This window comes from Tursiops truncatus, chromosome 13 (assembly GCF_011762595.2).
Source record: "Tursiops truncatus isolate mTurTru1 chromosome 13, mTurTru1.mat.Y, whole genome shotgun sequence".
NCBI classification, from domain to species: Eukaryota; Metazoa; Chordata; class Mammalia; order Artiodactyla; family Delphinidae; genus Tursiops; species Tursiops truncatus.
In genome coordinates this window covers 16,005,385-16,018,847 of record NC_047046.1, presented here as the reverse complement: position 1 = coordinate 16,018,847, position 13,463 = coordinate 16,005,385, and the positions used below count along the sequence as shown (strand labels likewise).

The 13,463-nt window shown below is 40.4% G+C and overlaps 3 protein-coding genes across 10 annotated transcripts in view; 2 read left to right on the top strand and 1 right to left on the bottom strand.

The window, feature by feature from the left end:
- MAPKAPK5 (MAPK activated protein kinase 5) overlaps window positions 1–1,682 on the top strand; it is a 36,796-nt gene extending 35,114 nt beyond the window's left edge. For 5 of the 8 annotated variants that reach the window (XM_073790180.1, XM_073790181.1, XM_019950100.3 and 2 more), the window contains one exon: window positions 1,247–1,682. In XM_073790180.1, the coding sequence (XP_073646281.1) occupies window positions 1,247–1,341 (95 nt within the window). In that variant the 3' untranslated portion in view covers window positions 1,342–1,682. Of the gene's footprint in view, window positions 1–606; window positions 743–1,246 lie in introns of those variants that run through there. The other 3 variants (XM_073790183.1, XM_073790179.1, XM_073790177.1) reach the window with 1 other exon arrangement.
- The window catches only part of TMEM116 (transmembrane protein 116), a 131,303-nt gene that overhangs the window by 10,294 nt on the left and 107,546 nt on the right, over window positions 1–13,463 (bottom strand). The gene's annotated exons all lie outside the window — the stretch shown is intronic.
- LOC101316317 (disintegrin and metalloproteinase domain-containing protein 1a-like) lies at window positions 4,949–10,944 on the top strand. Its single transcript, XM_019950096.3, has one exon. The coding sequence runs from the start codon at window positions 5,797–5,799 to the stop codon at window positions 8,332–8,334; it is 2,538 nt and encodes an 845-aa protein (XP_019805655.2). The 5' UTR covers window positions 4,949–5,796; the 3' UTR covers window positions 8,335–10,944.

Here is a 13,463-nt window from a genome sequence, read left to right as displayed (position 1 = left end):
AAGGTGCTAGCCTGGCCATTCCCATACTTGGAGGAGATTAGCTTCCCTAGGATTTTTTTTATTTTTTAAGATTTTGAAATATCAATACAGAAAAGTGATCACATTTGAGGTATGCACGTCCGATGAATTTTCACAAAGTGAACACTCCCATGTAACAAGCACCTAGAACATGTAGTGGAGCATGTGCCCTCTTTTAACTGCTACCTCCCTCCTCACAAGGGTAATTATGATCCCAGTTTCTAGCAGTGTATATTAGTTTTGCCTGGTTTTATATTTTATGTAAGTGGAGTCAGAGAAGTCTGTGTTCTTTTGTGTCTGGCTTCTTTTAGTCAAGATTATATTTGTGAGATTCAACCATATTGTTGTGTGTAGCAGCAATTCATTCTCATATATATGTATGTAAATATATATATATTCTCTCTATATATATTTTTCTCCATATATATATACACATATATTTTTTGTATTTATATTTATTCATTCTGCTGTTGAACGGACATATGGGTTGTTTCCAGGTTTTGGTAATTAAGGAAAGCACTGCTATAAACACTCTTGTGTACATCTTTTATGAATATTTTAATGAACTCATTTCTCTTATGTATCTAGGATTGGAGTTGCTGGTTCATGGGGATATTCATCTGTTTAGCTTCTGTAGGTACTGCCACCAGTTTTCCAAAGTGGTTGTACCACTTTACACTTCCACTAGCAGTGTTTGAGGGTTCTAGTTATTCTATATCCACACCAACCCTTGCTATTGTCTTTTTCATTTTAGTCATTCTGATTAATAAGTACTACTGGTATTGCGTGTCATTTTACTTTGCCTTTCCCTGATGACTATGAGCTTAAGCACGTTTTAATGTTTATTGGCCATTTAGATTTTGTTAAGTGCCTATTCTTTTGCCCATTTTTCTGTTGAGTTGTATCTCTCTTATAGATGTGTAGGAGTTCTTTATATAGTCCGGATATGAGTTCTGTTGTCGACATACATATCACAAAGAACTTCTCCCTCTTTGTGGTTTCTTGCTGTGCTGTTGTACTGAACATTGGATTTTTACGGCCAGGTTAATAAGCTGCTCAGTTCTACTTGAAAAATGGGGGAGTTGAACTGCTTTTGATCAGTGTTGGTGATGGTTCCTCCATGGCGAGGGTGAATTTGACACTGGTGAGATGTACCTTATTGGGTCCCTGTCAAGAATCTTATCACCTCCCAGTTTGGAGACTGACCTTTTTCTTTTTTGGGTTTCAGGTCGTGGATTCACAGATAAAGTAGATCGACTAAAACTGGCAGAAATTGTGAAGCAAGTGATAGAAGAGCAAACCACATCCCACGAATCCCAATAATGACAGCTTCAGACTTTGTTTTTTAACAAGTTGAAAATTTATTCATTAATGTATAAAGTAATTTGTATGTAAATTAATAAATCATAATTTCATTTCCACATTGCTTAAAGATGCTGTATAAATTTAGATACAGGATTTACTAATAGTATAGTTCATTTGTTTTTAAGAAAAGCTCAGTTCCTAATATATTATTACTTTAGGATTGTTTAGTCATATATGGTAAAGCTGACAGATGGTATTGTCAAGCAAGATTGTTTTATTTGTAATAAAGTATACAAAAACCATTTGCCAGTGGTAGGCAAAGGACCAACTATACTGACCTTAGTAAACAGTTGAATCAAGTACTGTGGAATCTGGTTTCAATTGCCCTGTGTATTTTACTTTCTGCACTATCAGTGGATTAGCTCTGGTGCCAAGAAATTTTTGTGGATCCATGTTGCAGACTGCTTGCCTGTTACAGGGTGCCACCTCCCATGATGGAAGAGGCAGGGAGTTGAGCCCTCATTTCTCTTATCCCTAATTCCCTAGAGAAGAGTGGTAATACTCCTTTTTTGTCATATTTTTTTAAAAGGTATTGGTGTATTTCTTAAATCTAATGGGATTCTCTATTGAGTTTATTCTTTTCATGTTTAACCAGAGCTTCAGCCCTCCCACCTCCTTTGAGATCCTACTTTGTCCTCTCCCTTTCCTGCAGCCCTCACCAGCTCCATTGCTTCTTATCTCCTTTCCCTGTTCTTCTGGCCCCTTTTATGGGATGATTTTTCTGAGAAAGTTACATATCATAAAAACTGGACTATTGGGTTAGCATCTAAAGATGGTCCAAGTTTTTTCTCTTAAAGCTACCCTTTTTCTCTAACATTTCTGCCTGGGTTTCATGGTGGCATCCCCTGGGATGCATGTATTTTATTTATCACCCTTCATTTTCAGGAAGCATGGTTCTGGCCCAGAGATCAGATACTGGAATAGAAAACAAGGCTGGGTGCTTTTCTACTTTGCTGTTGTACATATCGGCATCCATAACACACCATTTTTATTTATTTTTTTAGCAGTTCTTGATTGGTGGTTCTGTGTTGGTAAATGGGAGAGCTAATAGGCCAACTCCAATTCACAGAGGAGAAGAAAAGGGTCAGTAGGCTCAGTTATTCAGTTTCATCCCATCAAATTCTCTTCAATCAAAATCAACCCCCCAGAGCTCACTTATTTTCTAACTCTTCCACTTTGCTGAGTATGTCTTCAGGGTGACATTTGCTTAGTATGTCCCATATGTGTGTGAATGACTGCAGGAATATATGATAAAAACATTAAGTATCTCTTAGAAATTACCTTACACATTGGTTCCTTTTACTTTGGAGAGTTTTAAATTCAAGGCATTTTTTGAGGTAAGGCTCACTAATCTTCGGTGATTGATAACTGCTACAAATGGATAACCTGTAAGGAGAATTCAATACTTTTTTTTTTTTTTTTTTTTTTTTGCGGTATGCGGGCCTCTCACTGTTGTGGCCTCTCCCGTTGCCGGAGCACAGGCTCCGGACGTGCAGGCTCAGAGGCCATGGCTCACGGGCCCAGCCGCTCCGCGGCATGTGGGATCTTCCTGGACCGGGGCACGAACCCGCGTCCCCTGCATCGGCAGGCGGACTCTCAATCACTGCACCACAAGGGAAGCCCAAGAATTCAATACTTTTCAACATGGCAAAATCTAACAGGCAGCAGAGAAAAACAAAATGTTTTCTTATTTACTAACCACAAAACTTAGCTGAGAGTTGAATTAAGGGTTGAATAATTCTGTTTTTTCAGTGAAATGCAGTCTTACAAATCAAAATCACTTCTTACAATCAGGAAAAACTCTGCACTTGTTTCTGGAACAACTGAATACCTGTTATTTTTCTTATCTTAGGGTAGAGGTTCAGTGTTCACTTGGGAGAGGAAGGCAGTAATTAACTTTGTTACTCTTTTTCTTCGGAGGAATCTTCTAGCATGCCCAGTCTACCATTAACTTCTCAAATTTGTCATCTGGGTGTCTTCTAGAGGCTCAAGATGATTTCCTTCCCTGTGTGGTGAATTTTAGGCATGATCTAAAAGGGTATCCAAAAGATTCTTCCTCTTACTCTGAGCAGCAGTTGCCCGTGTTTCTTTAGTTTGAATTAAACTGGCCGCGAAAATGAGTGCTGTATCCAGACAGGTCCATGCTGAAAGTTTGTGAATACCCTGGAGGATGCTCTAGCTGTTGTAACTCAAAAGTGGGTCCTATCCTACAGAGAGCTCCTTGACAAAACAACAGCTTCCAAAAGACTCAGCAATGTTTGGTCTTTAAAGTGGAGTTTTGTTTATGGAATTTGTTTGTAGGCCAGTAGCAAATTCTGCTTTAACTTTACCAGTCAGGTTTACTGATAAAACATTCACATGTACTGGAAGTGAAACAAAATCATCCTTGTCTCTTTTGGCCTGTCTGTCTAATGCCTGTACCTGCAGGAAGTTCACACTGTAAGAACAGTTCTCATAGGCAGGAGGTTAGAGTCTTCAGTTTTCCTACATGATTTGCTAACCCTCTGCTTACTATAAAACCATTACTCAAATACCTTTAGACTTTACCATAGTTATTAATCTGCTTGATGCGAAACAACTTTTGTATTTTTCTGGCTAACATATTGTATAAGCTATAGGAGAACACCTGTGAGAAATTTATTGTCTGAAACATATGATAGGAGGAACTGCTTTTTAAAAAGAGTTTTGTTTTTGTATTCATTTGAGATAGAACAAGTTGAAGGAATTATTGGTTGAAGAAGTCAAATGATTTAAATCAGATCTTGTGTGTGAATGCTTGCGTGCGTGTGTATTTATTGAAGAAAATGTGTCTCAATTTGAGAACTGGAAAATTGGATATTTGATTTTAATTATATTTTTATTTATTTAAAAAAGTAGAAGTGGTCTTTCATTATTGATTTTTTTGTCCCACAGAATGACTTAAATTTTCCCTGCCTGTTTGGTTAAGACACAGGGGAACATCTTAAATCTGTGATAATTTCCAAGTTACATAATTTTAAGAGGCTTTCCTCTTATACAGAACACAAGGAGAAAAGAAATCCAGCTGGAAATCATTTCACCATTTTTGCTGTAAATTTTTTAATATGTTTGTGATATGATAGTATTAATTTTCTTGCTAGATGTGGATGATTAATTTTTTCATCTGTATTAGGAATTAAATATTATTAATTGGGGTTAATGAGTTGATCTACTCTCATGCTTATATCTGAGCTCTTGTAGTACTGTTCCATTCTCTTTTGAATTATATAAGGCATTTCTCCATTTTTGTGTGGTACTTATAGCCATAACCTTTATTTTGAAGGTTTTATATTGTAGATATTTGACTTAATATAAAATTATTTTTATGCAAGATAAAAGATGTAGAGTCTTTAGTTCATCTTATGATGCAAAGGAGAATAACTGGGCAAGGAATGTGGTTAAATAGGGCTTTTTTCCTTTTAAATTTATACTGCTAAATACACCAGGAGATCAACATCAAAATCAAATCCAAGGACTTCCATAGACATTACAGTTCAATTTTAGTTACGAAAGCAAAGAAGTCTTTAAAAAGCTCTTATACAGTCCATTTTTATTTTCTTGATGAAATGGTAACTAGATACCTGGTTAATCAGAGTTTAGTTTTATTCCAGACTTTGTTTTTATGTTGGGAGGAACTGAACTTTGATCTTAGTCACTTGTAAGTCTCCGTAGTGAAACTGAACTCCTTTCATTTAACACTTAGTACGTTTGTGCATTAGGAAAACTTATTAGAGGAAAATTATGTTTATATGCAGACACAAAGTGGCTAAACTCATCTGTTACGAACAAAAGTTAATGAGGGAGAATTTGTGCATCCACATACAAGTTTTCTTGAATTAAAGGAGAAAAACCAGACCCTGACAAAGGAGGGCTGGACTGAAAAACAGTACCCTCAATACTACAGAAATGAGGAAAAGAGGTAATGGGCAACAGAGAGCTTCGTCCTGCTCTGAGATCCCGAAGAATCCCCATCCCCTCCCCCCTGACCTCCTGCCAGAATGTTGGGTTTCAAAGAATGCGCAGATTAACGGATATCAGGAGTAGCGTGGCCCTGGGCTGAGGATAAGGATAATTTACCTGAGTAACAGTCCTGGCTGAATCATTACAGGCCTTCTACTTGGTATATCTCTGTGTAAGCGTAAAGGGAACTTAGCCAAGGAGCATTAAAACCATTGCTGTTGGAAGGAAGTCATATAGTAAGGAAACCACTGAAGGCCAAGAGAGAAAAGCAAGAACAGAAACACAGCCCCAAGGTCTGTAAGACTCAGAGTTGGGCAGTGCCCACCCATAAGGGAGCCAGCATAGATCTGAAGTGAATACCTGTGACGGAGGGTCTGCGTGTCAGGGAAAGCTGCTGCTGCTGGACATAGGCCCTGCATCATCAACTGATTTAACATGGCAGCGTCTGTGACACACTCTGCCTCTATACTGCCTTCTCTACGGAAAAACCAAGTGGCCTTGAAGGAGGGTAAGATGAAGTTTCAGACTTGGGCTCAGCAGAAGAGGGATTTGAGGCTGGGGCCAGTGCCAGGATCTTCATGTTTCAGTTTGAGGATTGTGTTGCTGTTGGTGATTTCTCTGCCAAGCTTGTACTGTGACCTGGGATCAGTATATTACTCTTCCTATGAAACAGTCACCCCCAAGAGTCTGACAGTGGAAGGAAGGGAAGACCAAGTGGAAAAGCTCTCCTATGTGCTATTTATGCAGGGCCAGAAACAGCTGATTCACCTGAAGGTGAAGAGAGACTATTTTGTGAATAACTTTCCAGTCTTCAGCTACCACAATGGCATCCTGGGGCAAGAAATGCCTTTGATCTCACATGACTGTCATTATGAAGGCTACATAGAAGGAGTCCCAGGTTCTTTTGTTTCTGTCAACACCTGTTCAGGCCTCAGAGGCGTCCTGATTAAGGAGGCAAAATCCTATGGCATTGAGCCCATTCACTCTTCAAAACGGTTTGAACATGTGTTGTACACCATGGCCCGTGAAGCTCCAGTCTCCTGTAGTGTCACTTCCAATGACAGCCAAGTGGCATTCACCAGCCGGCAACAAGAGAGCAGCAAGCCTCGCAGTCGGCAGGTGCCATCCTACTTGTGGTCACATACCAAATACGTGGAGATGTTTGTCGTGGTCGACAACCAGCGGTTCCAAATGTGGGGCAATGACATCAATGAGACAGTCCAGAGAGTAATGGACATCATTGCTCTGGCCAACAGCTTCACTAGGGGAATAAACACAGAGGTGGTGCTGGCTGGAATGGAGATTTGGACCGAGGGGGACCTCATACAGGTCCCAGTGGACCTGCAAGTTGCACTCAGGAATTTCAATAGCTGGAGACAAGAGAGGCTCTTCCATCGTGTGAAGCATGATGTTGCCCACATGATCGTTGGACACCATCCTAAAGAGGATACGGGGCAGGCATTTCTCAGTGGTGCCTGTTCAAGTGATTTTGCAGCAGCCATTGAATCCTTCCACCATGAGGATGTCCTCCTGTTTGCGGCGCTCATGGTCCATGAGCTTGGGCACAACTTGGGTATTCCGCATGACCATTCGGCCTGCGTTTGTAAAGATAAACCCTTTGGCCTCATGCGTGAAAATATCACTAAAGAAAGTGGCTTCAGCAACTGCAGCTCTGACTTCTTCTACCAGTTCCTCTGGGAACACAAAGGGGCCTGCCTATTTAACAAGCCTGGGCCCAAAGGCCGCGTACGGAGGGATTCCCGCTGTGGAAATGGTGTTGTAGAAGAGGATGAGCAGTGTGACTGTGGTTCTGACTGTGACAATCACCCATGCTGTGACCAAACATGTAGGCTGAAGGAGAATGCAGAGTGTAGTGATGGACTCTGCTGCGTTAAATGCCAACTGAAATATAAGGGATTCATGTGCCGTCCTGCTTTGGGGGAGTGTGACCTCCCAGAGTATTGTGATGGTTCCTCTGGAGAATGCCCCATAGACAGCTATAAGATAGATGGTACAATGTGTGATAGAATTCACTATTGTGCTGGAGGTCGCTGTAAGAACCCTGATAATCAGTGCACGGATATATATGGGTTCTCTGCAAGGTCTGCCCCAGAAAACTGTTACATTTCAATGAACAGAAGAGGGGACCGGTTTGGAAACTGTGGTATTACCAACTCACCTAGGTTAAGATATTTGAAGTGTGTAGATGATAATATATTTTGTGGGAAACTTATATGTACAAATGTTAGACAGGTACCACAAATCAAACCAAATCATACACTGATCCAGGTCGCTCATGAAGATGACTGGTGCTGGAGCATGGATGCCTATAACACTACTGATATCCCTGATGATGGAGATGTACACACTGGCACTCTTTGTGCTCCAAACAAAGTCTGTGTAAATTACTCTTGTACTGATTATGCTGTGCTCAAGTATGACTGCAAACCAGAAGAAATGTGTAATGGTAACGGAGTTTGCAACAATTTTAGGCACTGCCATTGTGAGGCTGGCTATGCTCCCCCTGACTGCAGAGGTCCAGGAGATGGTGGTAGTGTAGACAGTGGTCCACCTGGCAAACCAACTGAAATTCAAAGTGTAGGTGTAGGTGGCGGTTCTTTTCAACGTAGCATTGAGTTTAGAAATGTTGGCAAGCTAATTTTCATACTCCCTTCATTTCTTTTAATATTGTTGTTAGTTTTAATATTTTACATTACCCTCAGGGCTGTAAATGAGTCAGTAGAGACCCTAGGGCGTACCTTGGAGGAAAGTTCAGAGGAAACCACTAGTAAGGGATTCTTAACGGAGTTTCTACCAGTGGGGCTACAGGAGGAGGAGTCAGAAGAGAAGGACCAAGAAGAGGAGGCCCCCCCACCGGAGGAGGCCCCCTTGCCGCCGCTGGAGGCTCCCCCGCCGCTGGAGGCAATGCTGCTGCTGCTGGAGGCCCCACCACCAGGAGAGCTAGAACCATAAGAGGTAGCAGGTGAAGGAAAAGGATAACCAAAGGCAGAAGTGTATTGGTGGAAGAATCCAAAAATATCGAATATCTCAAGCACTGAGTGGGAAAGAGGGGCTCAGAGAAGCAAAGGTGAAGTGAGAATTGATGGCTCCTGTAGCTCTGAACAGGATATATAGTCTACAGAAACATACTAACATGGGAACAGAGACGCCCCTGCTTTCAGTATTCATTTTAGTAATTTGGTTATATGTTCATATATGAACTCATAAAATATTCTATATTTTTGCTTTTTTCCCATTTCATGAAACAATTTTATTTAAGCTCTTCTCATGAATCATACCTATCAATATCATCATTCATTTGGGCCAATTTCTGATCTGAAATTACTTTTCAGGGCCTACCATCTTCCATCTACATTGTTTGATACATTATCTCTACCTATGACTATCACAGGGTCATTAATCCCACTCATAACACATTATCTTAAAAATGTTATCTGTTGAGTAATCTAATTTGCCCCAAAAGTTGCTATTCACGAATAAAAGGTAATTTAAAATAAATAAAAAGCTATTTTAAGATGAAGCATCGCTTCAGACTCCATACAGCCTAGTCCTTGAGGCTTCTTTATTTTGGGGCTCTCTTGGAAGGGGCTACATCTGATCCAGGGTTGTCCGATCACCCTGGGTCTGGGTGCATGGGGGAAGGGGAGCAACTTAGGCAAGAGACAACCTTGTCTAGTGCGGAGTTAAATTGAAAGTATTAATTGTTCCTTCTTTTCTGTTTTTCGACTTTACTTATTATATTTATTTCTCATTTCCTTTTTAAGTTAACATATTGTTGACTGACAGTCCAAAGGAACAGAGCTTTGGAGGGTAGTCAATTGTCTGTAAAGAGAGCACAAAGCACATACAATAAAACATGCATTCTGTGCAAGACACTGTGCTACTTTACATTTGTTGTCTTAATTTAATCCTCCCATCCACCCTATGAGACCTCCATCTTGTACATGAAGAAACAGAGACCAAAGACTTTTGCTCTAGAGTTGATAAGGGGTGGAACCTGCATACGGCCCCACGTATGACTGAATCTACATTCGCCACTGCCTCGTGAGCCTGTTCCTTTAGTAAAAAAAAAGTGAGCAGTAAGACAACTGTCCTTAATTGCCCAGGTGATTAGTGATGTTGAACACCTTTTCATGGACCTGTTGGCCATCTTTATGTCTTCTTTGGAAAAATGCCTATTCAGATTCTCTGTCCATTTTTAAATTGGACTTTTTTCTTTTTGATATTGAGTTGTATAAGTTCTTTTTATATTTGGATATTAACCCCATATCAGATATATGATTTGCAAATATTTTTTCCCATTCGATAGGTTGACTTCATTTTGTTGATGATTTCCTTTGCTGTGCAGAAAGAAGCCTTTTAGTTTGATGTAGTTCCACTGTTTTTTCTTTCCTTTTTTAATATTTATTTATTTATTTGGCTGCTCCGTGTCTTAGTTGCAGCATGCAGGATGTTCATTGCCACGTGAGGGATCTTCCTTGAGGCATGCAGGATCTTTAGTTGCAGCACACAGGCTTTTAGTTGCGGCATGTAGGATCTAGTTCCCTGACCAGGGATTGAACCTAGGCCCCCTGCATTAGGAGCATGGAGTCTTAACCACTGGATCACCAGGGAAGTCCCTAGTTCCACTTGTTTTTGCATTTGTTGCCTTGGCTTTTGGTGTCAAATCCAAAAAGCCATTGTCAAGGCCAGTGTCAAGGAGCTTACTGCCTATGTTTTTTTCCTAGGAGTTTTATGGTTTCAGATCTTATTTTCACATCTTTAACCCATTTTGAGTTAATTTTTGTATATGGTATAAGATAGTGATGCACTTTCATTTTATGCATATGGTTGTTCAGTTTTCCCCTTTATTGAAGAGACTGTTCTTTCCTCATTGTATATTCTTGGCTTCTTTGTTGTAAATTAATTGACTATATATGTATGAGTTTATTTCTGAGCTTTCTATTCTGTTCCATTGATCTATGTGTCTGTTTTTATGCCAATACCATAGTGTTTTGATTACTATAGCTTTGTAATATAGTTTGAAATCAGGAAGCATTATGCTTCCAGCTTTGTTCTTTTTTATCAAGACTGCTTTGGCTATCTGGGGTCTTTCATAGTTCCAAAAAATTTTTAGGATTATTTGTTCTATTTATGTGGTAAATGTCATTGGAATTTTGATAGTGATTGCACTGAGCCTACAGATTGCTTTGGGTATTATGGAAATTTTTTTTTTTTTTTTTTTTTTGCGGTACGTGGGCCTTTCACCATTGTGGCCTCTCCCGCTGTGGAGCACAGGCTCCAGACACGCAGGCCCAGCGGCCATAGCTCACGGGCCCAGCCGCTCCACGGCATGTGGGATCCTCACGGACCGGGGCACAAACCCGTGTCCCCTGCATCGGCAGGCGGACTCTCAACCACTGCGCCACCAGGGAAGCCCTATTATGGACATTTTAACAATAATAATTCTTCCAACTCATAAACACAGAATATTTTTCTATTATTTGCATCTTCTTCCATTTCCTTCATCAATGTCTTATAGTTTTCAGTGTATAGGTCATTCACCTCCTTGGTTAAGTTCATTCCAAGTATTTTATTCTTTTTGATGCAATTATAAATGGGATTGTTTTCTTAATTTCTCCTATGATAGTTTGTTATTAGTGTATAGAAACACAACTAATTTTTGTATATTGATTTTGCATCCTACAACTTTACTGAATTCATTTATTAGTTCTAACAGTATTTTGATTGAGTCCTTAGGGCTTTTTATATATAACATGTCATCTGCAAGTAGTGACAGTTTTACTTCTTCCTTATTTATTTATTTATTTTTTTCCGTACGTGGGCCTCCCACTGCTGTGGCCCCTCCTGTTGCGGAGCACGGGCTCCGGACGTGCAGGCTCAGCAGCCATGGCTCACAGGCCCAGCCGCCCCGCGGCATGAGGGATCCCTCCAGACCGGGGCACAAACCCACATCCCCCGCATCAGCAGGCAGACTCCCAACCACTGCGCCACCAGGGAAGCCCACTTCTTCCTTTTTGATTTGGATGCTTTTATTCCTTTTTCTTGCCTAACTGCTCTGCCTATGACTTTTAATACTATGTTGAATAAAAGTGGTGAAAGTGGGCATCCTTGTGCTGTTACTGATCTTAGAGGAAAAGCTTTCAGCTTTTTCACCACTGAGCATAATGTTAGCAAGGGGCTCAAATTTCATTCTTTTTTTTTTTTTTTTTTTTTTTATGCGGGCCTCTCACTGTTGTGGCCTCTCCCGCTGCGGAGCACAGGCTCCGAACGCGCAGGCCCAGCCGCTCCGCGGCATGTGGGATCTTCCCGGACCGGGGCACGAACCCTTGTCTCCTGCATTGGCAGGCGGACTCTCAACCACTGCGCCACCAGGGAAGCCCAAATTTCATTCTTGAGTAGAATTCATCATTTGGGGTGGGTGTGGACCAAAATCTCACTGAAGTGTTCTCTTAAAAAAAACAAAACAAAAAACAAAGGCAATCTTTCTCCACCAATGAAAATGCTGAGCAACTTTAAAATAATTTTTCACCTGCTTCTATACATAAAGCTGTCAAAATATTTAAGCTCCATTATTACACAACCTAAATGTACAACGTTAGATGAATGGATAAAGAAGATGTGGTACATATATACAATGGAATATTACTCAGCTGTAAAAAGGAACGAAATTGGGTCATTTGCAGAGATGTGGATGGACCTAGAGTCTGTCATACAGAGTGAAGTAAGGCAGAAAGAGAAAAACAAATATTGTAAATTAATGCATATATGTGGAATCTCGAAAAATGGTACAGATGAACCTATCTGTAGGTCAGGAATAGAGTTGCAGATGTAGACAATGGACGTGTGGACACAGGGGGGTAAGGCGAGGGTGGGACGAATCAGGAAATTAGGTTTTACATAAATACACTACCATGTGTAAAATAGATAGCTAGTGGGAACATGCTGTATAGCACAGGGAGCTCAGCTTGGTGAGCTGTGACGACCTAGATGGGTGGGATGGCAGAGTGGGAGGGAGGTGCAAGAGGGAAGGGATATAGGTATACATATAGCTGATTCACTTCACTGTACAGCAGAAACTAACACAACATTGTAAAGCAATTTTACTCCAATTAAAAAAAAAAAGGCTATCTTCCTCCAGCAACAAAAATGATGAACAACTTTAAAATAATTTTTCACCTGCTTCTATACATAAAGCTGTCAAAATATTTAAGCTCCGTTATCACACTCCATAATACATGTCATGGCTCCAGGTGATTACTCGGGAATGAGGAGATGAATCTTTCGTAACCCTCCCCCCAGAAATATGCACACTCCACCACCTTATGTTCTGTTATGGAAAATTCTTCTAATTCCAGATGGTGATTGGTGGGGGGAGCTAAATACTTTGACTATGACCTTACCTATGAGATAGATTTTGTGTCTTTGAAACCTGTAGCATAATGAACTATAATTACACACATTTCAAATTCTCAGTAGTTTTTGCTTAATCAGAGTCAAAGGCAAAATCTGCATTTACTTGTGGGAGAACCTTTCGGTGAAATTTTAAGATAAAACTCAAGGCCTATTCCTCACTAGAGTGGTTGAGACATGATTTATATACAGCTCGACTAAACTTAAAGATGAGCTGTCTTCAGTGTAGGCAAAATTACATCCTTATGGAGCTCATTGTAATGTTGATCACTGAGAAGGAAGGATTTTGTTGAGAGAAAAGTTGGAAGTTGGGGACCTAGGGTTTGTTTAAGAGGGTCCAGGTAAAGGACCGAGGCACAAGAGGCTGGAAGGTACTGCCCTCTGGAAGACTGCTGCCTCTTGAGTTTTGATGCATTGATGTCACACATCCATTATCTCCTGTTTTCTGAATTGTAATCCCTGTTATTTTCAGAAAGCCCAGACCCAAATACTTTTTAAAAATGGGATCCTATCCTACATGCTCCATTTATTTTGGACTCCCTCCCTTTAAGAAGATGCTATCTTAATTTATTTCATGATCATCTCCTTTTACCCCCTTCACTGGCTGCAGCTCTCCTCACTTTGTTCTTGAAAGTCACTGCTAACTTAGTGTACAACTTTCCATATCC

Bases quoted from the DNA above. Each gene is read 5' to 3' on its own strand.
- LOC101316317 (XM_019950096.3), top strand. From the start codon at position 5,797: ATGGCAGCGTCTGTGACACACTCTGCCTCTATACTGCCTTCTCTACGG.